The 18,838-nt window shown below is 42.9% G+C and overlaps 1 protein-coding gene across 1 annotated transcript; it reads left to right on the top strand.

Moving 5' to 3' along the window:
* Positions 1 to 6,137: 6,137 nt before the first annotated feature.
* Positions 6,138 to 18,111, top strand: UCMA (upper zone of growth plate and cartilage matrix associated). Its single transcript, XM_063135048.1, has 5 exons — positions 6,138 to 6,269; positions 7,089 to 7,157; positions 7,316 to 7,411; positions 12,461 to 12,559; positions 17,896 to 18,111. Exons 1-5 carry the CDS (start codon positions 6,212 to 6,214, stop codon positions 17,991 to 17,993), a joined length of 420 nt encoding a protein of 139 aa, XP_062991118.1. The 5' UTR covers positions 6,138 to 6,211; the 3' UTR covers positions 17,994 to 18,111.
* The last annotated feature ends 727 nt before the right edge of the window (positions 18,112 to 18,838 follow it).

Here is an 18,838-nt window from a genome sequence, read left to right as displayed (position 1 = left end):
TCTTTTCCTGTGAGTAGCATCTTCCCTCATCAAACTTGCACATTGCTTATTATTTATGAAGAATATATACTGCTTCTCATTTGAAACAAATTCTTAAGTGGTTTATGAAAGAATACAAGCAGACAGAAAAGGCCATGTAGTTCTCTCACTACGCAGAAAGGAACAGCAGGGACTGTGGCCCTCATACTGTATTCTTGCCTTCAAAAGGGCTCCAATCCCCACATTTTGTTTCTCCTCAGAGGTACAGAACAGAAGTGCAGGGATTGGGAACTTCATGGTGCATTCTTGCTTTCAGAAAGCAGAAGAACCTGATCCTTCTGTTTTCTTATTTGCTTTACAAGTCTCCTGCCATTCTTTGAGGTCACTTTAGGGATGTCCATTGATGAGGCTGAGGGGAGACATGATAGAGGTGTACAAAATTATGTATGGTGTGGAGAATATGGATAGGGAGACATTTTTCTCCCTCTCTCAAAATACTAGAACCCAAAGGGGTCATTCCCATGAAGCTGATTGGTGGGAGAATCCGGACAAATAAAAGGAAGTACTTCTTCACACAGCGCATAGTTAAATTATGGAACTCACTACCACAAGATGTAATGATGGCCACCAATTTGGATGGCTTTAAAAGGGGGTTAGATAAATTACTGGAGCCAAAGGCTATCAATGGCTACTAGCCCTGATGGTTGTGTGCTGTCTCCAGTATTCGAGGCAATAAGCCTGTGTGCACCAGTTGCTGGGGAACATGGGTGGGAGGGTGCTGTTGCACCATGTCCTGCTTGTTCATCCCTGGCAGATGGCTGGTTGGCCACTGTGTGAACAGAGTGCTGGAATAGATGGACCTTTGGTCTGATCCAGCATGGTACTTATGATCTTATGATGGGAAATCTGATTCTTTTTTTGACCCGATGGGAGTTCTGTGGCGTGTACAACTTGCGAGCCAAACTGCAGGCTTTACCCTGAACTCTGGGAACCTTTTTTGCGCATTTTGACCTGCAGATTCTGCTATTTGTGCAAATTACATCAGATTTGCAGAACCTGTGGGAAAATGCACAAAATGCCCAGAAAATTACACAAAATGGCCCAAGTCGCTGCAGAGCTGAAACAAAACCCAGAGGGGGTGAGCTTAGGAGAACTCTATCCCCTCAAATGGATTTCTCCAGCATTCCTAGGTCATATTCCATTACTAAAAGAATAGGCCTTGCACATTGAGTTCAGCTGACTCTCTCGGCAAACTTTAGGGTACTCAAAAACTGCAGTTTAAGGTGACCCATCTGACCACAATCAGCATCACAGTCAGAAGAAAATAGTGACGAGACAGGCGCTTCTTAGAAATCTCCATGATATTCTGAACAGGCAATGCACCTGGGAGAGTGTAAGTTTTGACTTCAAAATGAATAATAGTTTGCCTCTTCAGCAGTACAAGCAGCTGCAGTGAAAAACGTACCAGTGTGCCTGGTTTTCCCCTGTACATAAGTACAGTTTGTTGAAACGCAGCTACGAGAAAACAAGTTCTGTTTTAATTCAGAAGCCTCTCAAGGGCTCTTCCACTTGGTGGCCATATAGTATGAAGCTGTGGTGAACCGCCAAAAACAAGCAAAGCAAAATCGTGATCCTCAGTGAATATCGTTTTGAGAACCACTCAAGTAGAGAAAGTTGATATTTGCCAAGCCTTGGTTGGTGTGGGGAAATGATCCTTCGATTCTTGACAAGTTCAGTGGCTTAATTATGTTACGTGCTGTACATAAAGGAACAACCATTTGTAGCAGAAGCATCAGAATCTGCAAAGCTATCTTCAGGGCACAAACCTGGCATTCATCAGATTTACTGGCTACTGTGCCAAGAACACTGACTCAGTATTTGCTTTCAAGCAGCCTTGTACATTCCATAATCTGACTGCTGCCAGTGCAGTTTCAGAACAGAAATGGAAGTTCTGAACCTTGCCTCTCAATTATGCATCACCCAGGTACAAGGTCTTGTTTGTTGTTATTAACATTTTATTGAACATTTTTTTGATCATGTACATAAACTACCATACCCCTCCCCAACACACACCCGTGTGATTTAAATAAAGTATGAAAATAAATAAAGGCATAAAGCTAAAAGTCATAGAATTTACATCCCTCTCTGGCATGTATCAAATGTCCATTGTGATGTATGTGCAGTGAGTTAACTAGGGGGGATTGAATTTATACTAACTAGGGTGTAGTTTGAGATTAGACAATCGGTTAACGCAGCAACTCACAGGCAAAGGGGTAAGGGGGGAATCTAGCCTCAACCCTGTTTTGTGAATTCAGGAAATATATGTATAGTTCTGGACTGTGGGGTGGAAAGAAAAACACCAGAAAAAAATATATGTAGAGGAGCCCATTTTAATCCCACAAAGAATCTGGAAGCAGAAGCCTCAGTAAAATGGCAGGTTAAAAGACTCATGTAGAAAAACTCACTGTTGGGAAGTAATTCACCTGATTTGGGAAGTGATGTTCAGCCTTTTCTGGACAGGGTTGCACTTCCCCTAAAGGAACAGCTTTTCAGCTTGGGGATGCTGTTAGATCCACCCTTATCTTTGAAACCTCTATCCAAAGTACTTTGGTTATTAATCAGTGATAATAATAATAATAATAATAATAATAATAATAATAATAATAATAATAATAATGTAGCTTCCTTAGTACATAAGACATTTAATTAGCTAAGGCTGGTGCACCAGCTGTGTCTCATAGACAGAATCAGTCTGGCCACCATTAATCCACACTGTGGTAACTTCCTGCTTAGACTACTGCAGTGCAATGCATATGGGGCTACCTTTGAAGACTACTTGAAAACATCTGTTGGCTTGCTGACTAGGAAATGTCAAATGGAACACATCTTACAAGTCTTGAAGCAACTGGCTACAGGTCCACTTCTGAACAAAATTTACAGTGCTGGTTCCTATGATTAAAACTTAAACGGCTTGAGGCCTGGGTACCTGAAACACTGTTTTGTCCTGCATGAACCTGCCTAAGTGTTAAGATCATCCTCAGATGCCCTTTAGAAGTGAGGCAAGTGGTGACTGGTTGCATGCCCCACCTTTGACATCAGGAAAATACTTTATTTGCTTACAACTTTTGGGTTTCACTCTGTTTCGGCTTCTCTGCTGGTTTTCGTCATCTGTGTTGATTTTATTGCTTACTGTTGATTACAGGTAAGCACTGTAAACTGTTGTTTACAGGTAAATGTTCATTCCTCTGGTTATCACCTGAAAACTCTACGTCCAATATATGCTAGAGTTCTGGGGTCTCTATTGTGCCCTCTAGGATCAATATTCAACAAGCATATAATTGATCAGGATTTACCTGCCACTTTCATCTAATCTAGTCAGGGCACATGGAGGGAAAATCTGCATTTGAACATACTTTTGCCCCATGGAGGGAAAAATCGCTATTTCTGAACACACATTTCAGGGCACTTAAAAATGGTTTGACTGTCTTCATCCTAAACTGTCTCAGACCACTCAAAAGCTTCAAGTGTAATCCTACAGACAATGCTGGCTGCTATTCAGAAATATACTTTGCTGTTAGACCCAAATCTCACATTCAGTTTTGGCACATATAAATGCAACTCATTATGTTGACATCTGATATTTACTATGGCAGAGGGCCTGATTCTCAAGATTATTTACCCTGTGTACCGGCAAGACAGCTAAGAAACTGCTAAAGTAGAACTAACACCCCAATGACATTACCTCGTATAAAAGAGAATTGGGACACCCATGTACTCCGAAACTGACACCATCATTTCGTACAATCAGGATACATTTTCTTGGAGAAGGCAAATTGTAGTCGCTAATACGATTTGCTGCCTCCAAGAAAATGTACCCGGATTGTACGAAATGATGGCATAGCTCAGCCTTTAGCCGTTCCCCATCTGCCCAAAGACAGCAAGCTCGTGAAATTCAAGCACTTCCTTTTGCGTTCAGCAGATGGCCTTTATTCGTGAAATGTGTGCCTGCCAACCTCTTGATTTGAACACAGGTTCAGAAGCAAGGAATGGGGGAAGCAGGTGAAAGGCGTCGCCACCCCTCTGCTCTTGCTTGTCAGCTTCCCAGAGGCATCCTGCTGGCCATTGCTGGAAACTGGGAAACAGAATGCTGGACTTGGTGATCTTTTGGAGCTTGCCTTCATGGTGCTGTTTTGGTCCCGCTCTGCCGCTAGAACCTGCAGTTTCACTACGGCGCATAATACAGACTGCTGGAGGGAGCGCAGGGTTTTCCGTCGGTGGTTTACAAAAATTAAAACCATGAAGATTATTCAAAGTATAAAAACAACAGTATAAAAGTACAATATAAAAACACAACAAGGATAGCTGGACAGAGATAGCCTAGCTACAGTTATCCATGCTCTGATAACCTCTCGCTTGGATTACTGCAATGCGTTATACGTGGAGCTGCCTTTGAAAACGGTCCGGAAACTTCAACTGGTACAAAACAGGGCAGCACGTTTATTAACAGGGACTGGCCGACGAGACCACATCACGCAGTCCTTTTACAGCTTCACTGGCTGCCAGTCCAGGTCCTGGCCCGATTCAAAGTGCTGGTATTAACATTTAAAGCCCTAAACGGCTTGGGGCCAGGGTATCTGAAGGAACACCTCCTCCCGTATGTACCTGCCCGGACCCTAAGGTCATCTTCAGGGGTCCTTCTCCGTGAGCCCCTGCCAAAGGAAGTGAGGCAGGTGGCTAACAGGAGGAGGGCCTTCTCTGTTGCGGCACCCCGTGGAATGAGCTCCCTAAGGAGGTTCGCTTGGAGAACCTCATATGCTTTTAGACTCCAGGTGAAGACCTTTTTATTCTCCCAGCATTTTAAGAGTCTATCAATAAATTTTAACTTGGTGTTTTAAATTTGTAATTTTGCATTGCTGCTGTTTTTATCTGGTTGAGCTTTTATATTGTATTTTATAGTATGGTTTTATACTGTTGTTTTATACTTTGAATGTTTTTAATTTTTGTGAACCACCCAGAGAGCTCCGGCTATTGTAATAAATGTAATTAATTAATTAATTAATTAATTAAAACCAAGCACCAACGCAGGGATTAATACAGATTTAAAACAGCAAAGTTAAAAAACTAAGGCAACTGTTAAAACACTGCGAAAATAAAAAGGTCTTCACCAGTCAAAAAGAGTAACAGAGCTCATTCCACAGCTGGGGTGCCACATCTGAGAAGGCCCTCCTCCTGGTAGCCACCTGACTCACATCCTGTGGCAGGGGCTCACGGAGCCAGTGAAGCTGGAAAAGGACTGGCGTGATGTGGTTAGCCAGTCCCTGTTAACAAATGACGCAGCACTGATTTGCAGCTACCGCAGGGCAAAGACAATGTCTAGACAGCCCCCAGGTCTGAAGATGCTTCCAGACAGAGGGGTCCTCCTGGAGCCACCAATTGAAAGGCATGATGCAGCTATTCCATCTTTTCCTCCTTAACATAGTTTTTGTGGAAAGAAAAAAATATGGAAAAGGTGGTGGGAAAACACAGGAGGGCTGTAAGTAGAAGATGACGACATCTGATCCCCAGACAAAATTCTATGAATGGGGCAGGCAATGGAAGAATCCTGATTCAAAAGGCTGCTTGCTTAAGGCTTTCCATGCTTTAACAGTTGCAACCCAGGAGTAGGCCTTGACTGAACACACCCACACACACCCACACACACACCACATACATATTGCCTCTCCTGCTTCATTCAAGTGGCAAGTGATGCTGTCTTTGCCGTCCACTTTGCCTGACAGCTACAGTGTAGGCTTCAGGTCATTCCTTGCTGAAATTCAGTTCTTCCTCTTCAGTGCTTTTCACAAATAAGATGCCCCGTCTCCCTGAGCAATCCCCATATTGCTTGGCTGTTCCTAATTCATTCGCTTCAGGGTGCAGATGCAGGGCGCATGCTGAGCGCCACAGAGCTCGCACGATCCATTAGAGATTTCCCCATGTTGATGTTTCCATGATCCCTTGAACTTGCCTATAATGTAATGCCAGCAGATGCCAACTCATGTGCCATCCAAGGTCCCTCCTCTCACCCTCCATCAACCTCCCCTCCCCGCAAAAGGAAGATTCTCACTTTCTGCTTCATTTCGTAGAAGGAAGACAGGACTTTTCCCTCTCTGCTTTTTTTTTTTTTTTTTTTTGCAAGCACCTCTGCAAAAGTCCCAGTGACATTCATTACTGTGCGGGCTGGAACACAGCAACGATGAACTGGAAAGAAGTGCTTTTTCTTTCCTGCCTCATGACTTTTGTGCTCCTGATAGGTATGTATGATTTGCAACAAGAACTAAAATGAAAAAGCTGGTTTTCAGTAAGGGATCATCTAAAGCCTACCCTATTGCTATAGGGCAATGGATGGCAGCATTTGTTAGTTTAATGGGATGGGAGAGACTGGAGATGTGTCTGATCAAATCGAATCACCAATGGTATTTGCGAAGGGATTTTCACCATCCAGCTAAATCAGGACTATTGATTTTTGACCTGTACCCGAGATATGGACCGGACCTTACTGACAGTGATGATCAAGTTATACATTTGCTCTCTGATGCTGACAAATTTGTGACAGACAGAGTTGCAAGTTTCGCAGTGGCTGCCCAAAAGTTGAGAAGATTCATAGAGGTCAATATGGTGAACTGTAATGATGAAATTTAACATGAAGTTTTAACATATCAGTAGTATTAACTTGTATACATTTATGGACCTCTTAATGTAAATCCTCAGTGTCTCGTATTTTAATTTGTTGTATTAAAATGAACTTTTACATATTTGTGGGCACCTTCTAATGAAAAGTATCTTTTGTATTTTACTTCTTTGCATTGTAGAGTTTTTTTGTGTGCTTACCTGTATTGCATCTGTAAAGTTGCTATGGCCATGATGGTTGAAACAACAAATAAACACTTCTACTGCCTTTGCTATCCGATGCGGGCACGTTGTAAAGCACGGTTACCTTAGGCAGGCTAGAATGCAAGGTGGATATCACGGCTCTAGTAGGTAGCCTTTTTAAACACTCCTCTGCAATTCTCTCCAAGATTCTGTATGTACTCTTTCGCTGAATTAAAAACTGGATTTGTACTTTTGTCTAGTTCTCAAGGGAGGTGACACCATGGCTGTGGATTCCAAGAAAGCGGCAGCTGGAGACGTGAGCACAGAAAGTAAGTGGGGGAGATGAGATGCAATTCGTTAATTGATTCTGGAAAGAGGGAAAGAATAGAAACGACATATAATCATTTGGGTGTTTTTTTTTACTGAATACTTTCCCCGCCCCCAATTTCTTGCCAGTGATCAGACCCACTTATTTCTCTCCTTCCAGGTATGAAAAAGAAAGTCTTTATACAGGAATCAGATGCCTCTAACTTTTTCAAGAAGCGGGGCAAAAGATCCACAAAATCCAGGGACGAGCTCAATGGTGAGACTGTTTGGAGGGTGTTTATGGAAAGCTGTGATTTATGTAATGCTCCTTTCATCTCTCTCTCTCTCTCTCTCTCTCTTGGAGACGGCGTATTTCTTATTTGTCTGTCCACACTCTGAAAGGATTTATAAACTGGTCAGAGATGAAGAGTTGTTTTGGATTAGATTATAGACTCCTCATCTTCCTGACGTTGATATTAGGGAACACATGTACACATTGGTTACAACTGATATATAAATTGAGTAAGCACTCTTTATTTGAATAGGGCCATTCTAGAATAAACAGGTGTTAGATTGTGTCCATTACTGTGAAAGATTGGTACAGGGATGAGGAAAAAGATAAAGTAGAAGGGTTACAAAAAAACATACCCCAGACTATATAGAGTAGGAAGCAGTAAGGAAAACCAATAAATTTAAGTCTGCTTAAACAAACCAGTATTTGAAGAGTTCTCGTGGTGGCTGAGGTATTCATTTAATTGCCTAATATGCATGTTTATTGGTAGCTTTTCTAAATTAGCTAAGATATTGCTCTGGAAATGGAAATGGCATCATTGGCCAAATAAACAAGTTTGAAAATAGGGACTGTTTCATAATTGCTTAAATCACATAGTGGTCTAGGGAGTGATGATTAGGAAGCTGTTGTGGGAGGTGCAGGGCAGCATGGTGAAGTGAACATACGTGCTTGCAAATGAGAGACCTGCTCTGGCTCGTTTTGACAGTTTACTTAGGACAGAAACTAAATAGCATCGGTTTTGGGGCACTGCACCAAGTGGTCATTTTCGGCGGCTGTCGCTAGAATAACTGCAAACAGCATTCAGAGGAAGATGCACCTGCCATCATTTAAAAACAACAATAAAACAGTCACATTATTTCTCCTACCAATGGGAAGGGCAGCCAACCTACACATGTGCCCATATCATCATCATCATCCATGACGTGCAAACATGAAGCAATGAGGCAAAATTAGCTCATGTAAAAAAGGATAATAAATATTTGGTTAATAACTGAGAGTTGTGTTGTGGGGATCAGTAGCTGGCAGCCACAGAGGCCAAATCAGCTACCAAGCAAGAGGCAAGAAGGGTGGTTGGAGGGAGTAGCAGATGTAGCCATGGGACTTTTGAGAAGCCTCCTCAAAAGCTGTCCTCCAATAAAACTAATTGCTGATCAGGGTGCTATTGGATCTCACCTTACTCCTACGTAGAGTAGACCCCTTGAAATCAATAGGAGTTAAATTATAACAACATCGTATTCAACCTACAGAATCCAGAAGTAAAGTTGGCGGGAGATTCGGGACAGATAAAAGGAGGTATTTCTTCACACAGTGAATAGTTAAAGTATGAACTTCTTACCACAAGATGTGGTGATGACCACCAATTTGGATGGCTTTAAAAGGGGGTTGGATAAATCCCTGGAGGAGAAGGCTATCAATGGCTACTAGTCTGGATGGCTCTATGCTACCTCCAGTATCAGCGGCAGTGAGCCTGTATACACCAGTTGCTGGGTCATATTAATCGGAGGGTGCTGTTGTACTCATATCCTACTTCTGGGTTTCCCACAGGCAGCTGGTTGGCCACTGTGTGAACAGAACTCTGGACTAGATGGACGCTTGGTCTGATCCAGCATAGCTCTTCTTACGTTTTTAAAGGCACCCAGACACCAGGTTTATCCAGTGATTGCAAAGTTTTCAAAGCTGACATACTGCAAGCCAGATGTCAACTGTGCCAATCCCTGCTGAAGTCCAAATAGGCTAAACAGATTAGTATGGGTGGGGTCTTGTTCCAGGATCCATTGTACAAATGAAAGCCACGGTAGCGCCGAACTACAGATTCCTCTTTTGTTAGGTATTTCCTTCTTCTTACGCCTCTGGCTTCACTGACACTTGCACTGCTGAGAAAGCCAATGTCTGGAAGGACTCTAAAGCAGTCATTTCACTTGGTAATGACATTCTGCTGAAGGACATGCTAATTCAGCTAGCATAGAAGGAAAGAAAAGGAACCTCTCAAGCACTTGAGTCATTGCTGACTCCATTGCAAGCACTTGAGTCATTGCTTACTCCTAGAGGGACGCCCGCTTTCACCAACGTTTTCTTGGCAGACTTTGTAGCGGGGTGGTTTGCCATTGCCTTCCCCAGTCGTGGTTACCTTTCTACTCATTTTACCAACCTTGGAAGGCTGAGTCGACCTGAGCCGGCTGCCTGAGAACCAGCTTCCGCTGGGATCGAACTTAGGCCGTGGGGAGAGTTTCGGCTGCAGTAACTGCCGCTTACCACTCTGCGCCACACGAGGCTCTAGAAGGCTCACATTATTTATAGCTTTAATAAGGGGCAGTGGGGAGATCGAAAGGTTCTTGTCATTGTGTTCCCTGTACGACACTTCTACGGTGCCTGCCTAGCAGAGAGAGCCCACCTTACAAAGCTATATCAGTTTTATATCAGTATAATTTCCCATGGCTTTTTACAGAGAATTATGGGGACTGTAGTTTGGCAAGGGCGCTGAGGTTTCTCTGTAAGATATCCCTAGCCACCTCGCAGAATTACAGGTGGGTGGGAAAGACGATCTAATCGGTCCGTGGTGTAGGTATGTCCTAAGTGGTCCTGCTGCCAAAGTACGTGCTGATGGATTTGCCTTCTAGCAAACACGGCTGGCTCAAAGTATTTTGCCATCTTAGGAGAGGGAAAATGTTGTCTCCCCCCTCTGCCAATTTGTTATATGAAGGATAATACAAAGCAAGTAGTGTGCAACTTTCCCAGGGCCGGCATGTAAAACGATGCCCAGGGAGCTTGAGGGGCAACCAGCCAGACCTCTCCTTCCATCCCAAAGCCGACACACTAGGTCTTGCACACAGTTCATTTTCTCACCATCCCCAGGACATCAAACAGCAAAATCCTTAGAAAGAAAGAGTCAGACCAGACTCTCTCTCTTCTTACCCATCATATTTGCAAAGTCTGCATTTAAACACACAAAATAAAAACCCAAGATGACAACGGAAAACATTCCTTTCCAACAGCCAAAATCCTTTCCTTTGCATCTTTCCCCCACGGCCCCATAAATCAATTTTATAGACAATTATTATTATACCTCCCCTATCCCAGCACCCACCCCAAATTTCAGGTTTACCTAACTTTTTGAACACCCTTGACTTCATCCATGCGAGGAAGGGCTCTCTTGGACCACCCAGTATGATAAAGGGTTAATTTGAGATATTAGATGGTGATGAAATCTTCACAGAGTTTAGTGCAGTCCCCCAAACAGGTCCTAAATCCACATCCCCGTCCTTCCTACCACATCGGGACAGACTGGCAAGACAGGAGACCTTCCACCCTCTATTTCTAGCACATGCTCAGGAATCAGTCTCCCCTGCACAGTTTATACCCTTTGCATTTAACTAGTGGTCAAGTTTTTGGTGAAACATCCTCCTAGAAAATGCACATCAGAATGCTCCCAGTCCCAATCCCCAAAGAAAAGTCTGAACCTTTCTTCCTGACATGCTATTTTTCTACATGTGAGGAACGTTTTCGGTGCTGGAACATCCATCCACCCATTTGTCTGGATGCCTTCAATTATTTGGATCTCTGAGTATTATTTACTATTTATTTGTTGCATTTCTATCCCGCCTTTTTTCCTTCCAAGGAACTCAAGGCAGCGTACATAATCCTGCTCCTCTCCATTTTTATCCTCACAACAACCACCACCCTGTGAGGTAGGTTGGGGTGAGAGTCTGTGATTGGCCCAAAGTCACCCAGTGGGTTTCCATGGCCGAGAGGGGACTAGAACCCGGATCTCCTGACTCCCAGTCCAACATTTTAGCCACTACACCACACTGGCTGTCAACAGCTTGGGTGATGTAGGGCAGGCGTATCCTCCATGGCAAGCATTCCAAAGAATCGCCAAAGGTACCAGAAGGCCTCCCAGTTCTAACTCCCTGCCACAAGGTGGAACCGTTCACCCCCTGACCCCTTTCAGATTGACCCTCACAACCCATTACACCAGGGGTACAGAACCTCAAGCCTGGGGACCCAACCTGGCCCTCTGAGCTTCAGCAAAAAAAGCCATGCCCCTTTCCCCTGGCTCCTCCCACTTTCCCTTGACTATCAGTCATTTGGTGGTTTTCGGCTTTAGTGCGTTTCTCTCCCCCACCCCTGACTCCCCATTCTAAAGGGTTGAGATGCTTCTCCTAAAGCTTAGTTAGTGGCAGCAAGAGCTTTCAGCTAAAATGTGTTGGTATTTGATATCTTTTGGCCTGTTTTGGCTTTGGCCCCACCCACCACTGGAATGTGGCCCCCAAGAGGTTCTCTGAAATGGAATTTGGTCCTCAGACTGAAAGAGGGTCTTGTACCATTGTGTTACACATTATGCTAATGTGTCCATAAATACACACAGGGCCTGTTCAGAAGACACCTTAAACCATGGCTTTAACCACAGTGAATAAAGCTTTTTGCTTTATTCACCATGGTTAAAGCCATGGTTTAAGGTGTCTTCTGAACACAGCCCGGCTTTCTGGCTTAGCCACCATGGTTAAAGCCATGGTTTAAGGCGTCTTCTGACCGGCGTCAATATGCAGGTCAATAAAAGGTATCACCTCACAATACCAAATAGCTCCTGGTGACGGGAATGAATGATGCAAGCCAAGTTACTCACTACAAGAGGAAGCAAAATAACGTAGCTGGTTTAAATAAAACATTACAGATTCGGATTCTTTTTGCTTTGTTATTCTAAAGAGACATTTCAGTATGTCAAGTATAATGAAATGGTTTTTTACTTGGGATTAGCGTTCACATTGCTGGGGTTAATCCAGTCAATGGATGGTATTGGCTAATGTTATTATATTTTTTGCTTTAAAATATAAAAGCACTTTGGGACTTGTACATGTGGTTTGGGCTGGAGGCTGTGCATTTCTGGTTAATAGTAAAGCCGCAAGAGAAACCACTTAAAGGCTTATGTAAAAGTCGAGGGAGTCTATAACATATTCGAGTGATTCAGTACAATAAAGCACCCTTCAGTTTTTCTTATGGCCTGCCGGCTAATATTATACGCATCTTTTAACGCAGCGGAGACCCGCCAGATGCTGGCTGCAGATGAACAAAGGAGGGAGTACTATGAGGAACAGAGGAATGAATTCGAGAACTTTGTTGAGGAAGAGCGTGATGGTAAGAGCCCTGGGTCAAAAGCAATAACAGCAAAAGCAGGAAAGAGATACGTTTCCATGCATCTTGGGGTACGTTTTTTGAGGGGGGCACATTCATCACTGCAAGCTCCTCAGCACAGCAAAGCCCATGTGCTGATATCCTAACAATCGGCGTGGCGCAATGGAGAACCTGCAAGAGATTCAGGGAGGTGCCATTAATTACCTAACATAAATACCTCACGGACACTGCCTTCGCTTAAGTTCTGAGTTGGGTTGTTAGAAGGGCACTAGTGAAATGAAAGGGATGCTAAGAAAGAAATCTTTCTTTGCTTTCAGGATACAATTGCACAAGTCTCCATTTCATGAGATGTTATCCATAGTTGTTAAGATAATGGTTCTTAAAATGTGAGTCACTTAATCCCACGAGGACACACAGAACAAGCTCCTTCTTGTCTACGGTTTCCAATCGTTCCCATTTTGTTAGGCCTGCTCAAAAGAACACAATCCTGTCTTGAGTTATGAGACACAGCAACTGGACTGTTTAGGAACATGTACCAAATATGGAAATTAGCTTTCTAAAAAACGGTACACTTGGTGCTCAGGAGCTGTTGGGTCCCAGTATCTGTGCGTAGCCCGTGCCGTGAAGCACTTAGTTGCCATGCAGAGGCCGGTAGACATTTTGTTAACTTGCCAGTTGTGGCAGCTTAGATTCAGTTTCAATTTCCCCCTCAAAATAAACATTGAGAAGTGAAGCTTGACATTTGGATGGCATTTTCTATTACTGCCACCTGACTGTAGCTTCTCTGTGTACCCCATAACAAAAGGCTTTCGGTTGCTTGAGGCCCAAGTAACATGGTATATGCTCTGAGAGGAGCATCTGGTTGGTGCTCTTCTCTGTCAAATCTAAGGTTGTCTGGCATGAACAACTAAATACCTCACAGTAGGTAAGACGGCAATGAGTTATTTAACACCCTTCCTATTGGTTCTGCTCTGTCTCCTATGCCATTAAAACACAGTTGTGTCAGGCAGAAATTCAACAGATGCTGCTCACTGTATCACTGCATGTCCATGCCAGGAAAGGGTACATCTATCAACATTGCCTCTTATATTTTAAAGACATAAGAGCCCTAGCAGAACTAGAGATGGCAACTGTCTGCTCTCACCCGGCCATTTAGACAAGAAGGAAACAACTTTAGATGGCTCCATGAGGAGAGATAGATGAAGGCAGAAACTGATGGCTAAGTGACACAACAAGATCTTTGAGAGTACTGGCCCTAATGCATGTGGGCAGGGGGTATTTGGACTTTGCTTTAGGCTGCAAAATCCTTGGGTCAACACTGCAACTTACAATGCCAGAAGACAGTGACACAGCAGTATTACTAGTTTTCACTCATTTTCTTTACTTCCCTGAAAATCTCTCTGAAATGTGATTTCCTGTTCTTGGTATGAGTGAATGCTTTTAGGCTGTCTATCGGTCATTGTGGCTTAATTCCATTTGAGAGATTTGAATAACCTTTTCACAGCTTAAACAGTCTGAGGTAGAGTTGGCCAACACATCTGGAGAGCCACAACTTGTGCTCTAAGGCTGCCTGGTATATATTTATTTTATTTATTTAATTACATTTATATACCGCCCCACAGCCGAAGCTCTCTGGGCGGTTTACAACATTTAAAAATAGTAAACATTAAAAGTATACAATTTAAAACCACACACACACACACACACACACACACACACACACACATAAAAACAGTATAAAAACAACAGTATCCATTTAAAAACAACAATTGTGGGGTCCATTAAAAACAAACTTAACGTTGTTAAATGCTGTTAAAATGCTGTTAAAAATGCCTGGGAGAAGAGAAAAGTCTTGACCTGGCGCCGAAAAGATAACAACGTTGGCGCCAGGCGAGCCTCATCGGGGAGATCATTCCACAGTCGGGGGGCCACCACTGAAAAGGCCCTCTCCCTTGTTGCCATCCTCCGAGCTTCCCTTGGAGTAGGCACTCGGAGGAGGACCTTAGATGTTGAGCGCAGTGTACGGGTAGGTTCATGTCGGGAGAGGCGTTCCATCAGGTATTGTGTATATATACAGTGGAATGAGGCAACAAAGTCCTGAAGTGGTAAAATGGACTTCAGGTTGCAGGTAGGGAACACTATTTTTAAACACTCCCCCAAGAAACAAATGTTCCTGCTAGAAGAAAATTGTCAGGGCACCCAGAAAGATTTAGCCCAAGCCTTTTGTGTACTGTGCTAATTTTCTACTTGCAGGGAGTTGCATTTTTTTTAATGTGGGGGATCATTGAAACTCTTCTCTTCATTCTTAAGTGGTACATTTCATTCTACTACTATATTTCCATTTAATTCTGCTGCATGTGTAAAGCCAGCCTGTTATAGATCCAACAGAAGGAAATGAGTATACTGTACACCACCTCGTGAGCATACAATATTTGAATGATATTTTTATTGACATATACCCTAAATTTTAAAGCAAGTCTTGAATAAAACCTTCCTCAATGGGTGGGCTGCAGAGTTGCTTTCTGCATCCCCAAGAGCTTAGGGGTCACCACCCAAGGGGGGTTATTTATTTATTTATTCTGAGCAACGCAGACCCATATCTGCTTTGGAAATTTCCCTGTTTCAAAAATATCATGCTATTTGGGGCTACTGTTCAAAAAGTCCAAAGCCCATTTGAATGTAAGAAAGTACGCAGGTTTGTGGGTAGTTCTTTGGCCTCTAGATCAGAATTTGAGCTATTACTGAACACAACTGTTTTTCAAGAGATACAAGTTAAGCACCTGGGCGCTAGTTTGACATGGAATCGTTTCTGAATTCCTGAAAGAGAGTAACAAAATCAGCACGAACAGTTGGAAGCCTTGTGTTTTATTTGCTCCTCTCAACCACAAATGAAAGAACTTCTTCCTATATGTATTTTTTTCCTAACTAGGAAATTATGTTGTGTTTAACAGTACAACCACATCATTTCCTACCGCATCCACACTAGGCAAAGGAAAAGAATGTGGGAGGCAATTCTCAGTACTGCCCAGAGTGGATATTGGTTGTTTACATGTAGTGTATCTGTCTGGTATGTCACTAAAGTGAAGCCGTGACAGGAAAATCCAGGTATCATTTCCAGACCCTTTCCCTATAATGGTGTATACTATTGGCAGCTTAAAAAAAAGGTATTTCAAACACAATTTCTGAAGTCAGAACCCATGTTGAGAAGAGGACGGATATAAATACATACATAAATGTTGCAGTCTGTCCAGTTCACAAAGGGCATATATCTACTCAATGGATTGTATCCAGTGATGCCATTCTGGTATCACAAAATGTCTACCACTTATAGAAATTCTATTTCTGTCCTTGTTCAAGTGTCAAGTCTAGGGTGACCATATGAAAAGGAGGACAGGGCTCCTGTATCTTTAACAGTTGCATAGAAAAGGGAATTTCAGCGGGTGTCATTTGTATATATGGAGAACCTGGTGAAATTCCCTTTTCATCACAACAGTTAAAGCTGCAGAAGCTACACTAGAGTGACCAGATTTAAAAGAGGGTAGGGCACCTGCAGCTTTAACTGGTGTGATGAAGAGGAAATTTCACCAGGTTCCCCATATATACAAATGACACCTGCTGAAATTCCCTTTTCAATACAACTGTTAAAGATACAGAAGCCCTGTCCTCCTTTTCATATGGTCACCATAGTCCAAGACTTTGATTTTGCCTATTTAAGCCATTGCACGGGTGTTTTCATAGCTCATTAAACCTTCATTACTTGAGGTGTTTCTTTTCCCCCTAGCATTTGTACAAGCAATACCAGAAAAGTGCTTAGATACTTTTCCCACTAGTGTTACATTGGATATAACAACCCTGTCAACATAGATTGGTTTTACACCATGGCTGCCCCAAAGGATTATGGGAACTGTGGTTTAGTAAGATGGCCTGCTTAAAGCCCTAGTAGCCTTTTTGTGTCAAGATTGAAGCCTGCTTCATACTCTCAAACATCGACCAGGAAAGAGACCTTGTGGCTGCAACCATTTGGAAGAAGAAACATGAGAGGCACATTTATTTATTTATTTAAAAAATCTGGTCTTCTTGTGTGCCTCAGCACCAGGAATCTAGTCATGCTGGCTTGTAAATTACTTCCTCCCTGCTGTGACCATAGGATTCCTGTAAATCAGGGGTGCAGAATCTCTTTCAGGCCAAGGGCCAAAGTCCACTTCAGAGAAGCTTTCGGGAACCACATTCCAGTAGTGGGTGGGGCTGAGAGCAAAAGGGGGAGGGGCCAAAATACCCAGTATACCAGCCTATTTCACCTTAAAACCCTTTACTGACAGTAACTAAGACTGAGGAGAGGCATTTTAACCTTTTAGAATGGAGGTGGGGAGTACAAAAAGCAGGAAACCCCAAGTAGTTGATGGTCAGGGAAAACAGGGTGGGGCCAGGTGAAGAAGGGTGGGGGTCATCTGGGCAAATCCTGGAGGTCCAGATTGGGTCCCCAGGAGGACTGCATTTGGCCCCTGGGCCTGAGGTTCTGCACCTCTGCGCTTATGAGGATGCTTGTGTTTGTAGATTGGTTCAAGAATTTAAACCAAAGACCAAGCCTTAGACTGGACCCAGCTAGTACCTCTGATGCTGCTTGGCACTACCCAAATGCTTTCATAACGGCCTGGGCTCATATTTTTCATTTTGTCTGTGCATTTCACGTTGGTCTTGCTATCATCAGCAAGGAGGTTCTGTATGGTGTTTTTTTTAAAAAATGCTTTAACCCAGTGGTTCCCAAATTGGGTGGTAGTGCCCCCTTGGGGGTGGTGGGATTGCATAGGGGGGCGTTAAGAGGCAAGGAGGTGGCAGGGGGGCGCTCGAGGTGGTCTTTTCTGAGAAGCGCCTCTCCAGAAGGTCGTAAAGTCCAGGGACATTTTTATGGGAGAAGGTAGTTTGGTCCCAAGCCAAATAGGGGAAGAATCCACACATGTATTAATACCGTTTAAGAAGAGTCCTTTTAACGGTGAAATGAAATGTTTCAAAAGCACCAAAACGCTAATGAAGAGACATTTCCTGCTTGGTGTGCCCCGCCACGTTGGCTGCAAAACAGAGGCATTCGCTCTCTTTTCCCTCCCTCCTTTGGCAAGCCTGTGGCGGGTGCTTTGGATTTTGAATAAATATTCAATTAATTGTTACTGGTTTGAATTTTATTGTTATTATCTTCCTTAGTGGGTCATTGAAAACCACTATTCTGAATAATGATTTTTATAGGGTAGGGTAGGGGGCACTGGGCATGAGTTTCTGGAACCAAGGGGGCAGTTACCTGAAAAAGTTTGGGAACCACTACTTTAACCAATCTCTTCCCTCTACAGAGCAGGACGAGAGAAGCCGAGAACAGATTGAGCAGTGGCGTCAGTACCATTACGATGGCCTCTATCCACCATATCTATATAATCGGCACATTGTCTAGAGCAAATAGGAAGAATGGACTGCACAGAACAATTAAAAAACTGAAGTAGCTGCTGAGCGTGCTAGTGGCAGAACTATCAGCAAGGCAATATTTTGGAAGTCATGGTGACATTATTGAACCTACTTCATCAACCCTTCTCATACTAGCATTGACTGCTTCGCTTTGCCGTTTTAAGCTCAAGTATGTAGAAACCTCTGAACTTTGATGCACATGACAAATTAATGCAGACAAGACCAGATCTTTCAAACCTGTATATACACATAGATAGATCTATATTGATATAAATAGCTCCATTTAGAGCAAACAGGTAAGGATACTAAAATAATCACTATATTTTGAGGTGGGCACTGAGAACAAAGCCAGCTTATGCTATATCTAGAGCATTCAAATGATTATAGAATATGTGGCAAATACTTTTAAAAAAATAATAATTGAACAAACACATTACATTTGTTTATTAAAGCTATTTTAGCCTCTTGCAATTTTTTTACTTAGCTACTTCTATCATTATCAGAAAACTTCCACATTTGAAAAGGTACGTCTACAGATAAGAAAAAGAAATCAAATACATCTTTGGTTTTGCACCTGACATACCATTGACAAGATTAGGTTAGAATTCAAAACAAGTGTTTACAATAACTCATCAGTCTGGGAGCAAAACTGGGTTCAGAACATACAAAAATGGATTCTCCTGGATCTCCTTTCTTGTGGATTCTCTGGGAAGAGTATGTAACTTCCTTTTAACATAGTAGCAATAGGCGGCCGGGGGTGGAGGTGGGGTGTCCTACCAAAATGTCACCTTGTGAGGTTTTTCTGAGGTTTAGATTTCAGATACTGTCCTAATC

This window comes from Elgaria multicarinata, chromosome 9 (genome assembly GCF_023053635.1).
Source record: "Elgaria multicarinata webbii isolate HBS135686 ecotype San Diego chromosome 9, rElgMul1.1.pri, whole genome shotgun sequence".
Classification (NCBI taxonomy): domain Eukaryota; kingdom Metazoa; phylum Chordata; class Lepidosauria; order Squamata; family Anguidae; genus Elgaria; species Elgaria multicarinata.
This window is presented reverse-complemented; position numbering and strand designations above follow the sequence as displayed.